This window comes from Octopus sinensis, linkage group LG21 (genome assembly GCF_006345805.1).
Source record: "Octopus sinensis linkage group LG21, ASM634580v1, whole genome shotgun sequence".
Classification (NCBI taxonomy): Eukaryota; Metazoa; Mollusca; class Cephalopoda; order Octopoda; family Octopodidae; genus Octopus; species Octopus sinensis.
The window spans coordinates 13,554,460-13,581,932 of NC_043017.1; the positions used below are offsets into that span (position 1 = coordinate 13,554,460).

A 27,473-nucleotide genomic window follows, 5' to 3' on the forward strand; every position below is an offset into this window, starting at 1 on the left:
CTTGTGTAGGGGTTACACCCCTAATTTAGTCATACCCCAGTTTTCCCATTTAAAATCAAGTTTGAAATAGTGTGACTTATAGACAAGTGTGTGTGAGTGTGTGTATTGTATTTACTCATGTATAATTTGCACCGCTAGTTTTGTGTTAAATCTTGGAGTAATTTTTTTCCTTCTTCATAGTTTTAGCTTCACCCCCATGTATAAGTCATGCCCTCCAAAAATTTTTTCTAATTAAAATCGAGAATAAAATAGTGGTTCGACCTATTCACAAGTAAATATGTTAGTTCTGATGCAGGAAGCATCTGTGCATGTACTTTAGGTTTGTATTTTGTTATTATTTAAACTTCCGCAGTTATACAGAAGGCATGGATCAACAAGAAATTCCTACAGTTTATTTTTCAGATGAGATTGCTGAAGTCTCAGAATGCCAGACTGATGGCATGCACACAGAGTAATTGTGCAAGAATATGCAAGAATACAAAGTGTTTAACATTTGTGCAGTGTGTTAGGCATGTGTGAGTGTGTGTGTATATATATATATATATATATATATATATACACATACATATAATACACATACACATACATATATATATATACATACATATATATATATACACATACATACATGTGTGGTGGCACATAAAAACACCATCCGAGCGTGGTCATTCGCCAGCCTCGTCTGGCACCTGTGTCAGTGGCACATAAAAAAAAAAAACACCATCCGAGCGTGGTCGTCTGCCAGCCTTGTCTGGCACCTGTGTCGGTGGCACATAAAACACACCATCCGAGCGTGGCCGTTCGCCAGCCTCGTCTGGCACCTGTGTCAGTGGCACATAAAATCACCCACTACACTCTCGGAGTGGTTGGCGTTAGGAAGGGCATCCAGCTGTAGAAACACTGCCAGATCTGACTGGCCTGGTGCAGCCTTCGGGCTCCCCAGACACCAGTTGAACCGTCCAACCCATGCTAGCATGGAAAGCGGACGTTAAATGATGATGATGATGATACATATATATATATATACACATACACATACATATATACATACACATACATATATACATACATATATATATATATACATACATATATACATACACATACATATATAAATACACATACATATATACATACACATACATATATAAATACACATACATATATACATACACATACATATATACATACACATACATATATACATACACATACGTATATACATACACATACGTATATACATACACATACGTATATACATACACATACATATATACATACACATACATATACACATACGTATATACATACACATACGTATATACATACACATACGTATATACATACACATACGTATATACATACACATACGTATATACATACACATACATATATACATACACATACGTATATACATACACATACATATATATCACACATACATATATATATATATATATATATATATATATATATATATATATATACATACACACACATACATATACACATATATATACACATATATACATACACACACATATATATATATGTATGGGTGTATGAGTAAGAGAGATGCAAGCTATACATACTTTCAGCGTCATGATATAAGATTGTGGTATAATATTGCACATCAAAGAACACAATACAGTAAAGAAGACATAAGGTCTATCAACTAAGTGGTACTTGACACTCTTGAAAATACTTGAGTAAAATACTAACCTACTATCTGTTGTTGCTGCTATTGTTGTTTAACCATAGGTTAAACACCCACAAGGTTATCGACCACCTCACCAACAACAACACTGAACACCTTTTTGATCTCCATGTGTCTAACACACGTGGACATGCCTACAAAGTCAGAAAACAGCACAGCTCCCATGACTTTCGGAAACATTTTTTCACGCTCAGGGTTGCTGAAGCGTGGAATAAACTGCCTGCGTCAGTTGTTGACTGCCATGACACTGCATCCTTTAAGGCCCTCATGCTTTCCGAAATCCGCCGAAACTACACCTGATTATATATACACTTTAGATGAGTTGTAGTGCACCTGAGCACTGTACACAATTATTATTATTATTATTATCCAGCAGACATATGACAAAAGATGTTCTAACCATGACCATCCTGTCATTTTCTCTTTTCTACCATTTCTTTTTTTTTTTTTTTTGCCAGACATACTATAATATCTAAGATTGGGCATCCAGCTAGAGAAACCCTGCAAAGCAGGTACTGAAGTTTGATGCGAACATTTAGCTCCTTGGATCCTGTTGGACCATCTAATCCATACCTGCATGGAAGATGGATATAAACCACTTTTTACTTATAGACCCCTTTAATTCCCATTTGAATCAGATGGACCCTCTCACATGGTTCCGGGTTCAGTCCCATTGTGTGGCACCTTGGGCAAGTGTCTTCTACTATAGCCTCGGGCCGACCAAAGCCTTGTGAGTGGATTTGGTAGACGGAAACTGAAAGAAGCCTGTCGTATATATGTATATATATACATGTATATGTGAATATGTTTGTGTGTCTGTGTTTGTCCCCCAACATCACTTGACAACCGATACTGGTGTGTTTACGTTCCTGTAACTTAGCGGTTCGGCAAAAGAGACCGATAGAATAGGTACTAGGCTTACAAAGAATAAGTCTTGGGGTCGATTTGCTCGACTAAAGGTGGTGCTTCAGCATGGCCGCAGTCAAATGACTGAAACAAGTAAAAGAGTAAAAGAGAGTATATATAATTAGGAATTGTACAAAAAAATTTTTGAAATATTTTGTATACCTTAGAAGCATAACCAAGTTATTGCAGATAAAGTTTTACAACAAAATCTTAAATGGATTCCCAAGGGAATGTAAATGATGTAAATGATAATGATGATAATATTGTTGATTCTTAACTTTTAAAGACAGTAGGTGATTATCAAAGGCTTTGCCTGCTATTTCTAGCAGGTTAAAACTGCTGATACAGGGACTCTGTCATTGTCTTGTCAGCAGTTGTTATTTAGTCCCAGGTCATTGCCAATCCTGTGATCTGTGACTGAAGCTATTCCAGTTGTAAACATTCCGCTTTTTTTTTAATTGTAAAGACGTAGGATATCAAAGGTTGCATCATTCAATGTTTCCTTTGAATATGTTTTTGATGACTTTAATGCCTAAGGGCTGCTATTTTTAACAATCCAAGCAATCACACAGAGAGGCTCCTGTTTATGGTTGTTTGAAGTGTTAGAAATAGCAGTACATTAGAGTCTTTTTCTATGTGTGTTCTTTTATCAGCACTCGCAAGGCCTCAATCAACCCTGGGACTACATGAAGACACTTTGGCTGTCTTATTCATACAGACCTGGGCCAACCAAAACATTTTGAATGAATTTGGTAGATGGAAACTGTGCAAAGTCCATCATGTGTGTGGTGTGTGTGTGTTGGTTTGTTTATGCTTCTGTAACTTAGAGGTTCACCAAATCAGCCCCAAACTTAAAAATAAGTACTTTGCTTGACTAAATTCTTCAAGGTGATGCCCCAGCATGGTCACACTCCTAGGACAAAAACAAGTAAAAAAATACAAAATAATATTGTGTTTTACAGTTCTTTAATTTGGTTTATCCCTCATAGTTAAAGCCAAGCTGGAGCACCACCTTTATTGACATGAACTTAATTTTTTTTGTTTTTTTTTAAAGGTTACATTATTTGACCTACCACAGCTCTTTTTAAAGAGGGTACAGTGTGATTTCAGTTGAGATTTGGCTGCTACTTCTAGCATATGGAGCAACCACTTTGTGGATTCACCATTAGGGAAATAAAAATATATCCTTTATGTTTTACCTGTTTGTCATTAGACTGTGGCACAAATTGATCCTAGGACTTTAAGCTTGATACCTCCTCTATGAGTCTCTTTTGTTAAATTGCTATATTATGGGGACATAAAAACAACAACACCAGCTGTCAAGCAGTGGTTGGAGACACACAGACACACACACACACAACTTGAGATGATATAGAAGACACCTGCCCAAGATGGTATGCAGTGGAACAGAACCCAGAACCACCAGGTTGGAAAGCAAGCTTCTTACCACACAGCCATGCCTGTGCCCTTATGCCTGAAACTTCCAAAAGTTTCAAGAAATATTTAGGAATGTGTTTGGAGGAAGTGTTTTGTTGATGTCATTACAAGAGGTTTGTCCGAAAAACACCCAAATTTCCTTGATAAAAATTCCATCAAGGAGTAAGTGAAGAGTCTAAAAGTATGCAAATATGTTCTAAGATAGTTATATATATACACACACACACATAATTATATAAATACATATTTATATATACATTTTGATTGATACATACATACACACATACATACGTGCATGCATACATACATATATACATACACACATACACACACACATACATACATACACACACAAATACATACATACATACATACATACACACACACATATACATACATACATACACGCATACACATACATACATACATACATACATACGTATTGGTATAACACAAAGGAAGCACCGATCCTTTAGAGAATCCTTTACACAAACAGGATTGCAAAGAGGAAACTATTGACGTAGCAAAATTTCATAAAGTTATTTTTATCTCTATTTAAATAATTATATGGACATATATATACCTATACCTATCTATTTATATATTTCAATATATCTTACACACACACACACATAGATAGATAGAAAGATAGATAGATAGATAAGGCGGTGAGCTGGCAGAAATGTTAGCACGCCGGGCGAAATGCATAGCCGCATTTCGTTTGCCATTACGTTCTGCATTCAAATTCCGCCGAGGTCGACTTTGCCTTTCATCCTTTCGGGGTCGATTAAATAAGTACCAGTTACGCACTGGGGTCGATATAATCGACTTAATCCGTTTGTCTGTCCTTCTTTGTCCCCTCTGTGTTTGGCCCCTTGTGGGTAGTAAAGAAATAGGTATTTCGTCTGCCACTACGTTCTGAGTTCAAATTCCACCAAGGTCGACTTTGTCTTTCATCCTTTCAGGGTCGATAAATTAAGTACCAGTTACGCACTGGGGTCGATATAATCGACTTAATCCGTTTGTCTGTCCTTGTTTGTCCTCTCTGTGTTTAGCCCCTTGTGGGCAGTAAAGAAATAGATAGATAGATAGATATAGATATTAAGGTGAAGGGATATGATTAGGCTGTTGTACCCATGTTGCTAGATTGTGGGCTTGACTCCCATGCCAGGCAGTGTACTCTGTTCTTGAGCAATACACTTCATTCCACTTAGCTCCAGTCCTCCTTTCAATCAGGGTGAATGTTGGCCTGCACACCTAACCTGCAGGGTGGCATCATTCAAAATTTAAAACAATGCAAAGTGCAATGTAACCAGCGGTGTGTAACAACATATGATAGTCTGGTAGTTACATGATCACGAGATATACACTCACACATACATACATACATACATATACAATCACAAACATGCATGTATGTATACATACAGATACAGTATGGCCAAATGGTTAAGAAGTTAGCTTCGCAATCACAAGGTCCCGGGTTCAGTCCCACTACATATCATCTCAGTCAAGTGTCTTTTGTTATTGCCTTGGGTCAAGAAATATGAAATATGAAAACTGTGCAGAAGTCCATTGGATGGATTGTAACTGTTATTCAAAAGATCCAGTCTTGTCCATATATTTCTTTGCTGCCCACAAGGGGCTAAACATAGAGGGGACAAACAAGGACAGACAAAGGGATTAAGTCGATTACATTGACCCCAGTGCGAAACTGGTACTTTATTTATCGACCCCGAAAGGATGAAAGGCAAAGTCGACCTCGGCGGGATTTGAACTCAGAAGATCCAGTCTTGTATCACATATCACATCACTCTGATTTATCCTGAAAATTACATTAAGGAGACATGTTTTTTTTGGAATACACAGTCAGTGTGTGTGTATGTGTGTTTATATGGCGAGCTGGCAGAACCGTTAGCATGTCGGGCGAAATGCGTTGCCGTATTTCGACCGCCGTTACGTTCTGAGTTCAAATTCCGCCGAGGTCGACTTTGCCTTTCATTCTTTCGGGGTCAATAAATTAAGTACCAGTTACGTACTGGGGTCGATGTATTCAACTTAATCCGTTTGTCTGTCCTTGTTCGTCCTCTCTGTGTTTAGCCCCTTGTAGGTAGTAAAGAAATATATATATATATGTGTGTGTGAGTGTATATGTATGTATATCTATATATATGTATGTATACATATATATAGACCGATACAGCTTGGCACCAGTGACGTTGCAACTCATTTCTACAGACGAGTGAACTGGAGCAAATGTGAAATAAAGTGTCTTGCTCAAGAACACAACACACAGCCCAGTCTGGGAATCAAACTTACTACCCCAAGATAGGGAGCCCAATGTCCTAATCACTAAGCCATATGCTATAATAAATGACCAAAGATTGTCTCAAAAAGCCTAACCCATGTCAGCATGGAGCAGTGGACATATGAAAATACATGGGGGCAGGAGAAGGGACAAATGATAAAGTAGGGCACGTCGGGCGAAATGCATAGCGGTATTTCGTCTGCCATTACGTTCTGAGTTCAAATTCCGCCGAGGTCGACTTTGCCTTTCATCCTTTCGGGGTCGATTAAATAAGTACCAGTAACGCACTGGGGTCGATATAATCGACTTAATCCATTTGTCTGTCCTTGTTTGTCCCCTCTGTGTTTAGCCCCTTATGGGTAATAAAGAAATAGATAAAGTAGGGCTAGAGGAGAGCTAGTAAGGAAGAACATGACTGTCTGTTTGGAATTTACCATATAAAATCAAAAACAATATTGTTGGATTGTAAATGGCTTGACAAGAGAGTTTGTTATAATTGACAAAGCTTTACGCAGAGTCATCAGGTGAATGAGAGGTCGGGAAGAGATGGGGAGAGCTAATTAGGGTTGATGGTGAGTGAACTTAGCATCTGCGGATGTTTTTAAAGACAGCAACCTCAAGAGTAAAAGAGAAGCAGAAAGGCAGGTAGTTTGGCTGATACAACAAGTTGGTTCTTTCTAGAACTGTTTCCTAGATGTGTGGGAGAGGTATATGTATGTATGTATGTATGTGGTGTGTATGTATGTATGTATGTATGTATGTGTATGTATGTATGTATATATATATATATATATATATATATATATATATATATATATATATATAACAGGAGGAATTTCTAACTTGAAATATGAAGAATGATGTAAATATATATGCATGTAAATATATATACCCACTTGCACAAACATGTGTGCATGTGTCTGTATATGTATGTATATACATACATATATTACAGGTGTACGCACACACACACACACACATATATGCATACATGTACAAATATAATCATACATATTTGTACTAAATATAGCTATATATATATGTATATGTATGTATGTATATATATGTATATCACAGGTATACACACACACATATACATACAAGTATAATCATACATACTTGTACTAAATATAGCTATATATATATATGCACATGCACATACACACATACACACACACACATACATGCATGCACGTACAGTAGCTGGAAATAACTTGTTCAAAGAACTAACTGGTTCTAGCAAGATATTCAGAGGAGAAGACAGGAGGAATTTCTAACTTGAAATATGAAGAATGATGTAAATATATATGCATGTAAATATATATATACTCACTTGCACAGACATGTGTGCATGTGTCTGTATATGTATGTATATACATACATATATGTGTGTGTGTATATATCTAAAGCTGTTATTATTTGATTTGGGCTTTTTTTTACCTTAACTAATATTTTATTTTCATCATAAAAGACATATTTAATGTTATTGTAAGTTGCCCTATATTTTTGGTGCTAGTCTTAGCAGTACATTTCTTTTCTGTTCATCTATTTTCTTCATCCCAGTTCCTAAGACATCATCATCTTGTCTTTTGTGCTTCATCTCCACTGTATTAATCTCTCTATATATAAACGGCAGTTTGTCTGTGCGTGTTTCTGTGTGTCTGTTTGCTTGTACCCTCACCCTGACCACGGCTTTCAACCGATTCTGATGAAACTTGACACACACATAGCCCATTGTCATAATTCAAAACTAACGCAGCGAAAATTTTGAAAAGTTTCCCCAGTTCTGAAAAAAATCGATAAATTCGACATGGGGTCGAGAATCAGAAACACAAACCGCAAACTGTCTAGGGGACGCAACACCACCTTTTTTAACTAAAAAAAAAATTTACCATCATTTTTTTCCATTTTTTTGCTATTTTTTGGCTATAACTCTCTAAAAATGCTTTATAGTTATTTCCCTTACAAACCTGAGCAACGCCGGGCGATACTGCTAGTTGTCATATAAATGTATCCAATGATTGCTGAGCCTCCTAAAGTATGTTGTTCTGTCTCAGGCATCAAAACTACTAGAATCCTTAGTGAAACAGCTGATGAAGGGTGTAGCTCATTCTAAAGTGTGCTAATATCATTTGCAGTTTTGACCACTGTCAATATTTTCATATCATTTGCATAATTCAAAACATGGTTACGAATACCTATAAACTTATACCTGATAACGTATCAATAAACAACAGCAGTCCTAAAACAGTGCTTTGAGGTACACAACATATTACAGGGTCTCAGCAGAGAGAAGTCTGTTGGCAATAACAGACTGATTTCTATTTTGTAAAATGTCAGAGTCATCAACTTTTCTTCTACTTATACCAATATTGCTTGATGGACAACAGATGATTTCTCTTAAAAATCTTATTAAAAGTTGTAACAAAATCAAGGCATGTACAGATAGTGTCCACATGCCTTAAGAGATTATTAAGTATGGTGTTATGATGTTACAGTCGTTGTATCAAGCAAACTTGTCCTGTGCAAAGACCATACTTAAACTATTTGGTGTGTTTTTATCGAGTTATTTACTCTTTGATTTCTCCAATTCTTTTACATCTTTCATCAGCCCATCTCTTTTACTCCCCTAATTTACCTTTTTTCCTACTTTCCTATCAACCAATCTAGATTCCATTTCTCCTACATTCTGTTTTCATTTGTTTCTTTCAAATCCATTTCTTTCACAACCTGTTTCCACCAGATCAGTGGCTCTCAACCATTTTTTGCCTATGGACTCCTTTAAATCCTATTTATGAGAGACCCTCATAACCATTTGATATCTAGAAATTCCTGTTTTTCATCATCATCATCATCGTCGTTTAAGGTCCGTTTTCCATGCTAGCATGGGTTGGACAGTTCGACCGGGGTCTGGGAAGCCAGAAGGTTGCACCAGGCTCCAGTCTGTTCTGGCAGTATTTCTACAGCTGGATGCCCTTCCTAACGCCAACCACTCCATGAGTGTAGTGGGTGCATTTTACGTGCCACCAGCACAGGTGCCAGGCGAGGCTGGCAATGGCCACGATCGGTTGGTGCTTTTTACGTGCCACTGGCATGGAAGCCAGTCAAGGTGGCGCTGGCATTGGCCACGTTTGGATGGTGCTTTTTACGTGCCACCAGCATGGAAGCCAGTCAAGGCGGCGCTGACATCGTCCACATTCGGATGTTGCTTTTCATGTGCCACCAGCACAGGGATCACAACTTCAATTTCCATTGATTTTTGATGTTGATGTACTTGATGTATTTATACTTAAATATTATAAGGAATTGTATAAAAAGACTTGTTAAAATATTTTGCGTATGGTAGAATTATATGTAATTTATTTGCACATAAATTTTAACAAAATCTTATACGGACTCCTGATGGGCCATATAGACCCCAGTCAAGAACCACTGATTAGATAGTCAATTATTCTATTTTGGAAAAAGCATTTAACAATCATACATGTGTGGGATGAGAGAGAAGCTAATTTTTAGCCCTAACCATGCCATCTCCATTGAGGATGGCTGTTACTGTTGATTCTTTCAGTAGATCAGGATATATTCTTGTCTCGAGAGAGCTTTAGAATAGTATCTCAAATGGAATGGTTGGGCTATTTTTGCACATTTCAAAGAGTATGGCTGGGAAAGCCTTTGGTTTTTCTAGTTCAGAGTTTGAATGTAAACCATTAATAGCTGAAAGTAGATAATCTTCCATGATATCTATGTCATCTGAGGGTATCTCCATACATGAACACAGGAATTCTGGGCGTTCAAGAATTCATTACAGTGTGCGCTATTTTCTTCATTACAAGACTGAAGAAAGTATTGTAGTTCTCATTTAAGAAAAGAAATTCACATATTTGTGATGGATTGTTAGTGTATGTGTGCTTGTGTATTCATAAACACACACACACACACACACACACACAACACTGGTGTACGTTTGTGAGTGAGTGTGTGAAGACACTAACACCTGTGCACATACACTTACACACGCATGCACATACACATAAATCATCATAATTGCACATACATATGTATTGAAAGACGAAGGAAAGAGAGAGAGAGAGAGAGAAGATAGACAAGGGAGACGAGGCCAGTAGGTAAACAGAAAAGCAAGCATTCATGCATAAATGACATCTTGTAACAACATGTTGAAGTAAAAACAGAACATGACAAAAGCAGAAACCAGGATATTATATAAATGTAGGGCATGAAACATAGAACACACTGCCTACGTCAGTTGAGGGAGGGAGGGAGGGTGGATTGGGGCAGAATGAAATATAGAAACTTCCATTTAGTGTGGCTGTGTGGTAAGAAACTTGCTTCCCGACCACATGGTTCCAGGTTCAATCCTACTGCATGGCACCTTGAGCAAGTGTCTTCTACTATAGCATTGGGCCAACCAAAGCCTTGTGAGTGGATTTGGCAGATGGAAACTGAAAGAAGACTGTCGTATATATATAGAAGCCAGTGCTGCCTCGACTGGCTTCCGTGCAGGTGGCACGTAAAATGCACCAATCCGACCGTGGCCGACGCCAGCCTCGCCTGGCACCAGTGCAGGTGGCACGTAAAAAGCACCCACTACACTCATGGAGTGGTTGGCGTTAGGAAGGGCATCCAGCTGTAGAAACATAGCCAGATCAGACTGGAGCCTGGTGCAGCCTTCTGGCTTCCCAGATCCCCGGTCAAACCGTCCAACCCATGCTAGCATGGAGAACGGATGTTAAACGATGATGATGATATATGTGTATGTGTGTGTATCTTTGTGTCTGTCTCCCACCACACCCCCATTGCTTGACAACTGGTGTTGGTGTGTTTACATCCCTGTAACATAGTGGTTTGGAAAAAAAGGGTCTGAGAGAATAAGTGCCAGGCTTAAAAAAATAATTACTAGGGTCAATTCGTTTGACTAAAAAAAAAAAAATTCTCAAAGGCAGTGCCCCAGTATGGCCACAGTCTAATGACTGAAACAAGCAAAAGATACATAAACACACACACATATGTATGGAGGGTTCTTCATTAGTTTCATTGATGAGGATTCAAGTGTTTAACCAACTGCATCACCTGCTCATTTAATTAGGGCACAGGCCCTAATTAAATTGGTCAGGTTGAGACTATAGTAGAAGGCACTTGCTTTAACAGTTCTCTATTTATATTACCTGTTCCAGGTGATTTATTACATTCTAGTTTGCTAATTCCTTATCAAATATCTTTTGAAGTAATTTCTACCTCTTGTTGCACATAGCTATTCCCTGCATCTTGTTTGTTGTGCCACACTACTAACACCCATCTCTGTTTTGTTGTGGTTGTAATGTATATTCCAGTATTATCTACAACTATCACTTTACCTCATTGGCTTTGCATTCTAGGTTGCTGTAATTATCTTCAACAGCTTGACATTTAGGTACCAATTCTTTAGTTAGATCTTAAACTATTTACTGTGGTTTTCTTGAGCTATTTACTCACTGATTTCTTCCAATTCCTTCACATCTTTCATTAACTCATCTCTCTTTTACACCCCTAATTTACTTTCTTTCCTATCGACCCAATCTAGATTCCATTCTTCCTGCTTTTTGTTTTCATTTGTTTCTCTTTCAAACCCTCTTCTTTCATCACAGCTGAGATTAAGACATCTTTATTTATGCTAAGATTCTTAACTTACTTTTACCAGCTAACACTCTTACTATTTCTTAACAAATTCCTATTAATTCTTGCACACTGGCATCTCATGATTATGTAAAGAGTCTGAATTTTCCTCCCACTTTCATCATTCCATTTTGTTATCATATTTTGTTCATTACCTTCTTTAAGAGCATATTTTATTCTTGCAGTTTAGTTCTTGATTAATTACAAATTAATTGTTATTATCATCATTAAAAGTCTGTGATAGTTGTCTATATCTGTACTTGGAAAAATTTGACTTTTAGCTCCATTTATACTCAATTGATATCTGTTTTGGATATGAATAAAATCCATCTGGTTATTCAATATCCCTCTTGGTGAATGCCAGCATATTTTTCTTGGCAATTTCTACCAATGTATCATATTTGCTATAATTAGCTTCTGTTGTCTTGCAAATTTAAATAATCTTACTTCACTCTTGTTTTGTACTTTTCTTTTTTCAAGCCATGTTTATGAATAGTTCCTTTCCAACTATTATAAGCAGTTTCCGCTAAGTTATACATGTGTGCACACATTTTGCAACCAGCCCACCAAAGACATTAAGCTCAGACAAGAAACTGGTGTGCAAAAAAAAGATTGGTTGCCTGAAGTAATTCATAATGATCGTGCTGATTCCTCACTGTGGAGGGAACCTGTGGAAGAGGTAGACCCAGGAAGATGTGGGATGAAATGGTGAAGCATTATCTATTTCTTTACTACACACAAGGGGCTAAACACAGAGAGGACAAACAAGGACAGACAAACGGATTAATTCGATTATATCGCCCCCAGTGCGTAACTGGTACTTATTTAATTGACCCTGACAGGATGAAAGGCAAAGTCGACCTCAGCATAATTTGAACTCAGAACGTAGTGGCAGATGAAATACTGCTAAGCATTTCACCCGGCGTGCTAACATTTCTGCCAGCTTGCTGCCTTGCATTATGGTGAAGCATTATCTTCAGATGTTGAACCTCACGGAGGTGATCACAAGTGATTGAGACCTTTGGCAATTTGCTGTGCTTCAGAAGACACATCAAGTCAAGTGAAATCGTGGTTGTGGCCAGTGCTGGTGAAATGTAAAAGGCACCCACTCTCGGAGTGGTTGGCATTAGGAATGTCACCCAGCCATAGAAATCAAGCCAAATCAGACTGAAACAAATCAATATTGATTTGTTTTAATTTGGCACAGAAACCACCCCAGTATATTACTGGTGCTTATTTTAGTTGCACCAGAAGAATAAAGAGCAATGGGAGCTCCAGTAGCATTTGAACTAAGAATGTAAAGAGATCAAGCTAAATAATATTCTGAGGTATTTAGTTCAGCTTTCTACCATATCAACCACTACACCACGACCACCACCCAACTTAGGCAGATCACCACTACTACTACTACTACCACCACCACAGACTTACAACAACCAGAGGAACCTCTAAGTGATTGTTTGGCCTGCTTAAAAATAGCAGCTAAATATTCTTCAAATCAAATACTACCATCTTAAGAAAAAAAAATGATGCACTGGAAAAGATGGGGTGGTCATGGTTAGAATGGCTTTGATCTAAGTCTACTGAATTAAGACTGACCTTGGGTTAAATAACAAAAAAAAAAGAAACATTGATTGCAACAGTGAAACCAGTATTAAAACCCAAGAAAATATTGTGATCATTACAACATATCTACAATTCATTAACAATTGACAAAAATTTAGATCTTATTTGAACAATACACTATTTTCATTGCCTTCATTAAAAGCCATTCCTTATTCAAATTTATTCCCTATATTAGTGTCACTTGCTTCAAATTCCTGTTGAGACAAGAGAGGATATGGAACACAGAAAGCAAGGGAGGAGGGAAGAACACCAAGAAACACAGCAACATAAAGTCTTTAGAACTGCTAAAAACTAAATCACCACTCTGCAATGGCAGAAAAGTTTTTGTCCAGACAAGATTTTTTCACAAATCAATGTTAATATGTCAACAGTTGGTTTTCTTTTTATTCCCTAACCAAGTCAAAATCAGGTAAAAAGATCAATAAAATTAAAAGCAGGACTGTGCTGCTTTTTTTTTAAACGATAAATCAATTTTGAATCAAAAGGCAGTAGGCACAGCTGCCACACACCCAAGAGACATACCAACACCAAACTGGATTGGTAACAATTCACCAGAAACATCTGTCAGAAGTGGTTTCAACATAATCTTACTTGAAACTGTAGTGTGTGTCCGATTTGAATATAGAGGCACCTACCTTCTCTTCTTAGTGACGGAGACCCTCCAGTGGTGACTAGTCCTTCCACACAGCCCCAACCCGAACACTAACGATAGCAGCTGCTAGCCCAAACCCTTAGCGACGTCCTCACACGTCTTGTCACCTGCACGACCCACGTTGGAAAGGGTGCAATTCCCCGCTCCCTGTGCATGCCTGATGGCTGACCCCTTCCGGTTACCCCAGCTTCCGGTCAACGCACCCGGCTGCTGACGTCATCCCACAGAAACATAATGTCAGAAATCAGGGCCATGTTAATGGAATCACTGACCCCTAAGCATAGCAATGCACTGGGCTCTTACATCAACGTTCGTTCATCAGAGTGACAATGATGATCTAGTCATCCTTCAGGATGACTGATGACTTGTGCAGTGATATTGTTTAGAGTGAAGAAGAATTGTGCACCATCAGCCTCACTCTCTTGTCTATGACCATCTTCAATCCAGTGGCAAGACCAGGTCAAGATGACAGAGGATAGATAGATCACTAAAATTTTTTTTCTGCCTCACCTTGCTCTCTGCACTTTACAATGCATGGCTGCAACCACTTTCACTTCTACTGAACCACAAAGGTTTCTTCTGCAGAGTCCATCAGATCCGGTCTTCACATGCATAGGTAGGCAAGCAGCCCCTACATGCACTACCACTGTATACACAGGCTAACTCCAGGGCCCCTGGACACATGAGATTCCTAAGGCAAGTATCCCAGAGTGGCTGTGTGGTAAGTAGCTTGCTAACCAACCACATGGTTCCGGGTTCAGTCTCACTGCATGGCATCTTGGGCAAGTGTCTTCTGCTATAGCCCCGGGCCGACCAATGCCTTGTGAGTGGATTTGGTAGACGGAAACTGAAAGAAGCCTGTCGTATATATGTATATATATATGTATGTGTGTGTATGCGTTTGTGTGTCTGTGTTTGTCCCCCTAGCATTGCTTGACAACCAATGCTGGTGTGTTTACGTCCCCGTCACTTAGCGGCTCGGCAAAAGAGACCGAAAGAATAAGTACTGGGCTTACAAATAATAAGTCCCGGGGTCGATTTGCTCGACTAAAGGCGGTGCTCCAGCATGGCCGCAGTCAAATGACTGAAACAAGTAAAAGAGAGTAAAAGAGAATGTGCTCACTGACAACAAATGGTGATAAGTTTACCAATTAGTTTAACAACGTCAATCAAATTAGGTTCTGTAAAAACGGGTTTGAGAATAGTGAGTGGGGGTGGGTACTCCTTCAAGAGAAAATAATTTATTCAATATTCCACTTTGGGGATCAGAGCAGTATTGTTAGTTTCAGATTTCCAGTAGATCAGTCACTAGTATACAGTATTTATGATAGTATGAATGACAAAAGGTAATGCCATCATCATTTAACATCCATCTTTCTTTGATAGCATGGGAGTCTGTGTAATTTGGTGCAGAACAAACATCATGCAAGAGATTGTTGTTTGAAAGAATTAGTTTATTAGTTTTACTCACTGGCAATTACAGCTTTTGCTAATACACACACACAGAGAAACATGCATGTTCACACATTTACCTAAACACACGTACATATACATGCACACATACACATATGTAATAGGAGAGGCACAGTATAGCCAGCTGTTACTCACAGGTAAGTATGCCGTTCAAGAATTTGGACCTGGAGATCTCCATTTCCAGCGACTTCGAGGGCCACCTCCCAGTGGTGTCGGGTGTCAACGAAGAGCCCTCAACTACAACAAGACGACCAAAGTTTTTTTGTTTTTTTTTCCAAGGTCTGGGGTCTCCCGCCCCTAAGCCCTAGGCCATCACCTAATCACCCTTACCTGTCTTGTTGCTTAACAACAACAACAACAGGTAAGTACAATCTGGTAACATGCCTTCACTAATTGTTTTAGGCACCTGTGTAGTCACGAGCAGTGACTGTTTAAAATAAAGAAGAGTTGCACACCATTAACCTCACTCTTTTGTCCGTGACCGTCTTCAATCAAGTGGCAAAATTAGGTCAAGACAACTGGGGGTGAACGTCCTAGATAACTAAAATCTCTTACTGGCTACATCTTGCTCTCAGCACTTCAGAATCTCAGGATATCTCAGCAATTCATCCCCCACCCCTCGTGACAAAACAACACACCCAGAATGTGACAGCTGGGTGGGGGTGGGGGGCAACATCAGTACACACTTGATATTCATTTTCAGCTGAGTAGACTAAAGTAACATGAAATGAAGTGACTTGTTCAAGGACATGATTCAACAGTCATTGTAATCTGATCAAGAAGAATTATGATGAAAGGTGTTGCAGCTATGACTACCCCATGTCTGGTACCTAACATTACCAAAATATTCAGTAACACGTCTAAAAAGTCAATATTGTGTAAGTAACAACAGCAAAGCTAATTTTTTGAAAAATTCCTAGAAATCCAGGGAACAATTTTTTCTTTTCTTCTTTTTTTTTTTCTTTCTTACATATAAAATAATTAATATCAGAATTAGTATACATAGAAATTCATGTATGAAACTGGTTTTTCTACCTAAATCGATACACAAAATGGTCACAATATAAAACTCAGCAAATAATTAACTGCAACAACTTGACATTAAAATCCTGCTTCCTAAACTGTCAGAGGGTTTGAAGTCTTGTTCAAGAAATACCAGCAAAATAAATTACAGGGGTTTCAAAATACACAGAGAAAAGTTGAAATATATTTTGTTCTGTGCAGATATGGCTACTTGGTTAAGAAGTTGGCTTCTTATTTCTTTTTTTATTTCTTTATTGCCCCCAAGGGGCTAAACATAGTGGGGACAAACAAGGACAGACAAACGGATTAAGTCGATTACATTGACCCCAGTGCGAAACTGGTACTTTATTTATCGACCCCGAAAGGATGACAGGCAAAGTTGACCTTGGCGGAATTTGAACTCAGAACGTAGCAGTAGACGAAATACCTATTTCTTTACTACTCACAAGGGGCTAAACACAGATAGGACAAACAAGGACAGACAAACGTATTAAGTCAATTATATTGACCCCAGTGCATAACTGGTACTTATTTAATTGACCCCGAAAGGATGAAAGGCAAAGTCGACCTTGGTGGAATTTGAACTCAGAACATAGCGGCAGACGAAATACCGCTAAGCATTTCGCCCGATGTGCTAACGTTTCTGCCAGGTTGCAACTTCTTCCTAACCACACGGCTTGGGTTCAATCATACTGTGTGGTACTTTGGACAAATGTCTTTTATTATAGCCCTGGGCTAACCAAAGCTTTTTGAGTGGATCTGGTAGATGGAAACTGAAAAAAAAAGCCCATCATATACAGAAGGCTACAGTGCCCTATAGTAACCCTTTTTTTTATACTATATTCCTATGTGTGATAACAGAAGACTAAAAGGGATGGCAATTGGAAGGGTATCCAGCCCCAAAACACTGCTTTAGAAAACCTGTCTGACCCATTTCAGCATGAAAAAGTGCAGGTAAATGATACTGGCAATGATAATGAAATGCAGTCACACACACACATACACACACACACAAAGTTGGAATCGGAGTGGTTGGTAAGTTGGTTGGTAACCTAGCAATGTGGTTAGACGGTGTTTAAAAAAAAAATGAGGAAAATGCAATAATAAACTTGTTCTCCTCACCAAAAAAACATTGGTAAATATTTAACTGATAGACGACGCCTACAATGGAGGAAAGCTTTTGTACCTTTTTTTTGTGTATTTTTTGTTTTTGTTTTGGAATAGGTGAATAGAAAAAAAAACCATCATCACCGTTCAAAGACATCCATCATAGCTAACCACTTCCACCTATACCGTTGAAACTTACACCACTACCACCACCACCACAACTGCCACTGCTACAACTACTACCACCACCACCACAACTGCCACTGCTACAACTACTACCACCACCACCACCACCACCATTATCACAACTATCACATCACTACCACCACAACTGCTGCCACCACCAATGCCACCACCATTGGTGCTGTAGCCTCTGCTATTACCCTACTACCACCATCACACTCCCCATCATTATTATCAGCACCATCAATGTTAACACCATCGTCCACCCTCCCAACCATCAATACCATCATCACCACACTGCTATTACTACTAATTCCATCACACCACCACCACCACCACCACCCCACCACCGCCACCACCACCACCTTGATAAACAGTTAAATATCTATAGTTTTTATTTGGCATTCATTGAACAACTATTTGGTTTGGTGGAGTTATTTATAGCTGGATACCTTTCATGGTGCCAACCACTGCATCAGAATTTGAACCAATGAAGGAGCTTCTCTACAGCTGCCCAACCAGCCCCACCACCACCACCACCACCATCACAATGGATTGCCACTCCTATTGATACTGTACCATGTTGTAATCTGTGAAATGTCGTCATCCTGAGATCCAGCTTCTCCTTCCCATCTCTTGTATTGTCTATCATCTGTGACAAGCACCCTCCATCTCTCCTGTTTCTGCCCCTCTACCATACTTGAACCTCTCAACATTTAGCATAAAACCACCTCTGTCTATACCACCTTATCTTCTCAGTTGAGGGGTCTTATCTTGTGAGATACTTGGTAACTCCACTGGTGCTGGTGCTACACAAAAAGTACCCAGTATACTCAGTGAAGTGGTTGGTGTTAGGAAGAGCATCCAGTGGTAGAAACTATACCAAAGCAGACACTGGAAGTCGGTACAGTCTACTGACTCACTAGGTCTGGTCAAACTGTCCAATTCATGCCAGCATGGAAAACAGATGTTAAATGATGATGAGGACTGAGATTAAAGATTAAAAAAATTATTCCATATAAAGAGAATTTCTTATAGTAATATTGAAATTAGCCAATTTAGGGATAGTAAGGTAAAAATTGGTCCTCCTTTTCAAGCAGAAAAATACTGTGGAATAACTCCATTCACAACCCGATGTTTTGGAAGAAGATATTTGCTCAAGGTATCATGCAGTGAACCAAAATCAAAACTACATGTTTATAAAGAAGCCTGCTCCCAAACACATAAACATTTAAGATCATTAGGCCATTAGGCTTTAAGAGTCCCTCCTAGCGTGTGGCATTTATGTATAGTAATGCCCTCTATATAATATAAATATATTTAAGAGAAAAATTGGTAGATTTTTCTCTTATGAGGTTTTACACGCTAACTACTTGATAAATTCTTATAAAGATTTTATCCTATTTTTAATATATATATATATATATTTGTGTGTGTGTGTATATGGTGGACCACTTTTGTAAACAATATATGACGGTTCTGCAATTTCTTGTTGAACAACCTGCACAGATGATTTGTTTACAGTGATCAAATGTTTGTGCTGTACATTGGCTCAGTCTTTGTATCAAAATGACATTTCCTGTGAGGGAGATAGTGTGCCACATGCTAGATGTTGAAGTGATCACAGAGCAACACGAATTGAAGTGATCCTGGTCCATGAATTAAAACCACAGTCTTACAATTATGATTTCAATGCTCTAAAAACTTGGCCATACTATCTTTCATATATTTATATATTATCATCATTATCATCTAGCATCTGTTTTCTATGGTGGTATGGGTTAGACGGTTTGACTGGAACTGGTAAGCCAGAGAGCTGTATCAGGCTCCAGTCTGATTTGGTTTCATTTCTATGTCTGGATGCCCTTCCTAATGCCAACCAATCCAAGAGTGTAGTGGATGCCTTTTCCTTGTCACTGGCACTGGTGACAATTGCGATTTCACTTGTGGTTATAATTCTTGGACTGAGCAATGTGTTGTGTTCTTGAGCAAAACACAAACATTTCCTTTCATGTTGATCGAATCCACTCGGCTGGCAAAAATGAGTAATGTTGCAAAGGACCGGTGTCCTGGAAATATATGTGCATTGGAAATCAGCCTATGAGTCCATATGACTCAGGAAGGATCTTTGTCCTTTTTATCCATTATATGTATGAGTATGTATATGACACATGTTCTCATATATATACATATATAAATGAGTGTGCTTTTTCTAATGAGTTGTAGTGAATCTGAGCACTGTATACAATAAGTTCAGGATTATTATTGAGTGAGAGAGCAGTGCATGCCATCGAAGTGACACTAGGGTACAAATAAATGAAGCCCAATATACCCACCCATGACTGCTCGTCTGATAAGGATACGCCAGACACATGCATCACAACCATGTGTGTGCAGCATGGTATTCTCATATTAAGATGATCAACGCGGGGTCAAGTGGCCCATCCCACACAAAAGGTCCCTGAGTAAGGGTTGTTTAAGGATGTTGAACAAAAAAGCCATTATCATTACTATTTCCCCTCCTCCTCCTCCTACTATTGCTGCTACTGCTACTACTACTACTACTACTACTAAAGGGGTGAGCTGCCAGAATCATTAGCACACTGGGCAAAATGCCTAGCAGCATTTTGTCCATCTTTATGTTCTGAGTTCAACTTTGCCTTTCATCTTTTCAGGGTCGATAAAATAAGTACCAGTTGAATACTGAGGTTGATGTAATCGACTTATCTCCTCCCCCGAAAATGCTGACCTTGTGCCAAAATTATTATTATTATTATTATTCAGTAGTTTTATTTTTATGGCGTGCTTTCACTTCACTATCGAGCGCAGCTCTGTGTGCATTGGATATGTGCTGTGGGTTGCTGTGATGCTCTTATGGTTACTGTATTGAAAGTGTTTTGCATAGGATGTGTGCAGTGCCCAGTAGTGCAATTTTCTGTATGTTGTATATATTTGTATGTCCTGGTGTTTTTGTTATTTATTTGTCAGAATATTATTTTATCATGCCTAATGCACCTACTATGATAGGGATTGTTTCGGTTTTTAGATTCCACATTATTATTATTATTATTATTATTATTATTAATAGAGAATAAAATTACTAAGATTAATTGTTTGTTTATTTATTTAACAATTTCATGCTCTACAATACACTGGTCTGTCTATGTCTTGTTCACAAGCGTCTATGCTGCATACTAAATGAGAAGGTGTTGCAAGTCTTTGCTCAACAATCCTCCAGTTGTTGGAGAAAGGCAGTTCTATGGGTGACACACCACACTTTTCAAAGAAGAAGACGAAGAGGACTGGACATAATACTTAATTAATATACTTCATTTATCGACTCATCACAGAAGAATAAAAGACAAAATGGTGACTTCGATAAGGTTTGAACTCTGTACACAGGGTGCATGAATAAATACGGCAAGATATATCCGTCTGCTGCTCTGAATTTCCCGCCAGTCGGCCACATCGTTCATTGGAGATAACAAATAATGTAGAACTGAGAGTTACCGCCCTTGGCTGACGTATACCTTTCTATTTTATATTTCTTTATTCATTCGTATTCGCCACACACACACGCACACATAAATAAGTCGATGGGTTGGGTGGTCAGTATGTGGTCGTTCGAGCTGCAAAAAATAACAACCAACTTCGACTAAATTACATACTGCCATCTTAAATAAGGAAGCGATTGATAAGATAGTGTGTTCATAAAACCCTTAGAAAAGACGATGTGGTTATGGCTGGAATGAGTTCCCACAATGGTCTGCTCGACCAGAGATGACTAAGAGAACAACAACAAAAAATTGCTATCGTGATGTTACTGTTTTCTTTTTTTTTAATTTCCATTTAATTAGTTACAAGAGGAGCTAAGGAAATTTCTATGATTGCTCCGTCTATTACAAATAGCAGTCAAATCTCCCTCGAATCACAACTGTTTCACACACACACGTAAAGGAAATGACCTAGTACAATTTAGTCTTAGATATGCTATGGCTGAAGAAAACAGAAAGATGGTTGCAAATGGAATATTATATTTGGTCATCGGTCTACTCAGTTAGTTCTGACCTGGGACTAAACAATAACAAAATTGTAAGCTAGTGAAACGGAAAGCAGCTTGTATATATATATATTATATATATATATATATAAATATAATATATATATATTATATATAATTATATGTATACATATATATATATTGTTCAACTAAAATCAATGCTCCAGCATGGCCACAGTCAAATGACTGAAACAAGTAAAATATAAGAGAATACACACATGCAAGTATATATTAAATTATATTGCATGCATTATATTACATATAATATTCAAATCACACCCTTGTGGTTTAAAAGGAAAAAGTTGAAAGGAAACTTCTTCAAAAGACATGGTGGTCATTGCTGGAATATGTTTAATCATTGGTGTATTTAAACAGGACAGAGCTGGGCCTAACCAGTAGCAACTAATTAATAAAACTCACTTCACCCTATTTATTGAGAGTCTACTGCTACATTTTCTGTGAAACTCCACTATTGATAATTATAATTCGTTAACCAGGTATAATTGTCACAGGAAGGAATTGCAAAACAGACTGACCCAAGGCAAATAAAATAAAAAAATTACATTCACCTAGTGTAACCATTTTACAGGGTCTTACGCCTCACCCTTCAAAACCTTTAACATTTAGAATTGTTTGGTTTCATCTGAAGTCACCTGTGTTAATCTACACATGTGAGGATCATCATCTTCCCTTGGTACCAACCAGAAGTTAGTAACATATCACAGAACTCCTACCAGTTATATGTTAGACAAGACACAAGACTTTGATAATGATATTTTCCCTTATTTCCTGTCAATTTTCCTAAAGATCTAAGAGTTTTTAAGATCAAAAATTTTTACTCAAGTCTTCCCACCTTCACACAGAACAGAGAGATATTAAAGGAACTACAGAGATTGCTTTGTTTGTGTTTGAAGTGCTTTAACCCTTTAGTGTTTGCATTATTCTGCCAAAATTAATGTTTTTTATCCACATTGTCTTGAACTAATCGTGCATTATCTTGTAGCTATGAGATTTTGATGAGGTAGCTGTTAATTTTTAAAACGATATTGTAGGGCTGGTGTGAGAGACCAGATCTGGCCAGTTTGAACATAAAACAGGCAGAATACTTTTGGCCGGATATGGCCGGTTTAAATGCTAAAGGGTTAAGTCGTCATTGGAAACAAGACTAACAACTGGTTAAGAACCAGACTGATTTGAGTCAGAGTATATTAAAACATTTTGGGACTGCAGTTTACTCCCAGAGATGAAACCCAAGAACAGGCAACAAAGTGCACGCCACCAAATGAAAATCCCCATACACAGAAATGTAATATACGCACAAGGGAGTGCTGAAAAGGGTATCGCTTTAAGAGTATTGTGACAGGCCTGGTTGGAGGCCCAACATTCTGGGTCCTTTTACAGGGCTTAGAAAAACTGAAGGACTATTGCAATCAGTGTGTGAATCTGAGAGGGGAATATGCTGAATAAAGTCATAATTAACTGATCCTCCTTTATTTTCTTTTTGCCCAAAGCCAAGAACTTTTCAGCCCCACTCATATGTGTGTGTGGGATTACATAGAGCTAGATACGTGACTCAAAATCCAAGTTTTGGGCATTGCACTTCTCAAATTTTACATGTATACTAAGAGTATCGCCCGGCGTTGCTCGGGTTTGTAAGGGAAATAACTATATAAGCATTTGTAGAGATGTAAAGTATAATAGCCATCTCAATATGGCTAACTACAAAGTGGGGGGGGGGTTACTGTAGCTTTTTACGTTCTGAGATTTAATAATACATTTTTAGAGAGTTACTTCCCTTATATAATAGCAAAAAAATGCATTAAAAATGGGGAAAAATGATGGTAAATTTTTTTTTAAATCGTAGACTCATGCTGATACCCAGAAGGGCTCGATATGAATCACGACTGTAAGATACCCACTTTTGGTTACACTGCACTGCAAAATGTGGGAGTAGTTAGGAATCTAAATCGTAGGAGACAGACACACAACTTCACTTTTATATATAAAGATGTATTAAACTCAATCCCCACACGTGCATACATACTTCGTCAGATCATCCCTGTCTTCTTTGTTGCACAAGAATGATGATAATAGTTTACTGAAGAAATTTTCTACAGCAAGAATGGAACCCGTTTCCTTCTTTTTATTTCTCTTTTTTTTTTTCTTTAAATATTATTTTTTAATAATGTCAGCTAAATTGTTCCAAGCAGTTATGAATTAAGAATTTTACGTAAGGAAAAAGTCATCATAACATGAACCAAACAGAGTTATTTCCCTTGCTCAGAAGCCCACCATAACGGAGAGATAGTGTTTGGGATAATGTAATTAACATAATCCCACAACCAACGAGAATGTAGGATTTAAGAGTTTTAAAAAATCAGTTTGAGAGGTCATGGCTGTATGGATAAGAAGTTCGCTACCCAATCACGTCATTTCAGATTCAGTCGCGCTTGAAGAATTATCTTGCTACTATAGCTTTTTGAGAGAATTTGGTAGATAGAAACTGAAAGAAGCTAGGCATATTCGTGTGTGTGTGTGTGTGTGTGTGTGCATATGTGTGCGTGTGTGTGTGTATATATATATATATATATATATATAATATATATATATATATATATATATAATATATATATATATATATATATATATATACACAATACACACACACACATATATATATATATAATATATATATAGTGAGGACACATGGCCTAGCGGTTAGATGTTGATCTCAAGTATGTGAGATTGTGGTTTCAATTCCTAGACTGGATGGTGTGTTGTGTTCTTGAGCAGAACATTTCATCTCATTTTCTTCAGCTCTCACCTTGATACTGATGTGTGGTACACCGTGCACCTGTTCGGGCAATGTCTATTTGCTGGAGGGAGTGAGTCAATATGCACCACATACATTTGATCGCAATAAACAAATTCTTTGTGCAGGTCAGCACAAAATCTGAATACTCATACACCATCTTTGATGGGAGAGTCCATTATATATATATATATATATATATATATATAAGCAAGGGCTAAAGAAGGTTATTCTAAAGCGAATATACTGATAATCCACATTTAATCTATTTGCTACAGAAAGTTGAACTGAAAATCGGGCAACTATACCTTTGGAACATTTAAATTTCGATATATATATATATATATATATATATATATATATATCAAATTAGTATTTTGTTTGCAAAATTCAAGATGTGAACTCCTGGGTTGAAACAGCATTGTTGTATCTAGAGAAGGTCATAATGCTAACCACACACACTGATTCTATTTCACTTCTTTTTTTAGTTAACTAGTTAACATTTAACCAATTAATGAATAATCAATTAACTAATCAAACAGCCAATTAGTTAATTATTTGTTAAATGGTGAACAAGTTGATTGATGATAAGGTTTTCTATTATAGGCATGAGGCCTGAAATTTTGGAGTAGTCAATTACAGTGACCCCCAAATGGATGAAAGGCAGAGGCAACTGAGCATTTTGCCTGGTGTGCTAATGATTTTGTCATCTCATTGCCTTTAGCTGATTAATAATAAGATGCAAAATAGAACCAGTGTGTGTATATTACTGACATAAATATCTTTCCAAGGTACAACTGTCTGTCTGTCTGTTTCTCTCCCTCTCACGCGCACATATATGTCTGTGTGTACGTGTGTCTGTCTATGGTTGTTCACATTTATGCTCTTTGGAAGTTGCCAGCTACAAACAGTATCATTCTTTTCAACAGATTGTCCACTTACTTCCTGCTTTCAAAGATATCTGTAATCAGAGATCCCTTAAGAAGACAGTTCAGGGTTAATGACAGTAAAACAATGACCCTGATACACTCATCTAACCCATGCTAGCATGAATAAACAGACATAAAACAAATGAATCAACATTAGATGTAGAGGTGTCTGGAATAACCCAATAGCCTGGTAAAACATTAAGGCTCAACTGGTTTAGTACCTACCGATGCATCGATTGCTTCTTTGGTTTGCGCTATGCCCATTGCTATTTGGTCTCTTAATCTTCGAAATTCGTGAAAATCTGCAAATTCAGATGGAGATTCCAAACTTTGGCAGTATTTGTCAGATAGATCTTGTCTGGGTAATTGGTATATCAGTTGCAAGTCTCGATAACGTTCTCCTTGAGCAGAAATCCGAGGTACTTTGTGATTCGGTAGCTGGTCCATATATTCTGAAATCTGAAAAGAAATATTTTGGAAAATTTAGAATGGCAGGCTTAAATGTAGAATATATTTTCTATATTAATTAATTTAATATATACTTGAATGCAATATGATGTATGTAATATATAATATGGAACATATGTAATAGAAAATGTAAGATGTAATATAAATATGATTTCATAATATTATTTAATATAATGTTATAATATGTAATATATATGTAATATAATGTATGCAATATAATTTAATATATACTCGTATGTGTGTGTTCTTTTTATTATTTTACTTGTTTCACTCATTTGACAATGGCCATACTGGAGCACTGACTTTAGTTGAACAATATATATATATGTATACATATATAACTATACAACAAGCTGCTTTCAGTTTCCGTCTACCAAATCCACTCACAAGGTTTTGGTCGCTCCAAGACTATTGTAGAAGACATTCGTCCAAGGTGCCATGCAGTGGGACTGAACCTGGAACCTTATAGTTGGGAAGCGAACTTCTTACCATGTGTTTTTGCGCTCTTTCTTCTTGACATTACATAATAGTTGTAAAGCATCATTCAAGTGATGTCCTTTCTTCCCAATCATCCACAAAAACATATCTTGTCATGGGAAAATATTATCCAGCTTAAAAACAAGTGAAGGTTGGCAACAGGAAGGGTATCCAGCTGTAGAAAATCTGCCTCAGCAATTTATATTTGATCGATGAAGACACAGAAAGGTGGACATTAAAATGATGATGATAGAATAGGGACCTCACTACAATAATGATTTCTTGTATGATAAAAAAAAGATGAAATTGTCAACAACAAAAAAAGGATAATTTTTTGGAAATTGTATTTAAATAATGAAGCAAGTTTTTAAGTTCATCATCTGTTTTAATTATAGTATTTTCCCTTTCAGTGGTAGAATTATCATACCAATTGCTATCACAATTTGGTCCGTTGAGACCAGAGAACTATCAACCACTGTGTTGCAAGCATTTCAAGAAAAGTCTCTGGCTTCATTTGAGCTCATATTTTTTTCCTTGCAGACGTCAACTGGCATGGGATCATGTAGAGAGGTCATGCAAAGGCAATGACCTCTGTGCATCCACCTTTTATTTATAAAAGGAGTGC

The 27,473-nt window shown here is 37.6% G+C and overlaps 1 protein-coding gene across 1 annotated transcript in view; it reads right to left on the bottom strand.

Annotated features, from left to right (window-relative positions):
* LOC115222962 (prickle planar cell polarity protein 3-B) overlaps positions 1-27,473 on the bottom strand; it is a 264,085-nt gene that overhangs the window by 117,246 nt on the left and 119,366 nt on the right. The window contains exon 4 of the mRNA XM_029793370.2: positions 26,129-26,362. Within this exon, the coding sequence (XP_029649230.1) occupies positions 26,129-26,362 (234 nt within the window). The remainder of the gene's footprint in view (positions 1-26,128; positions 26,363-27,473) is intronic.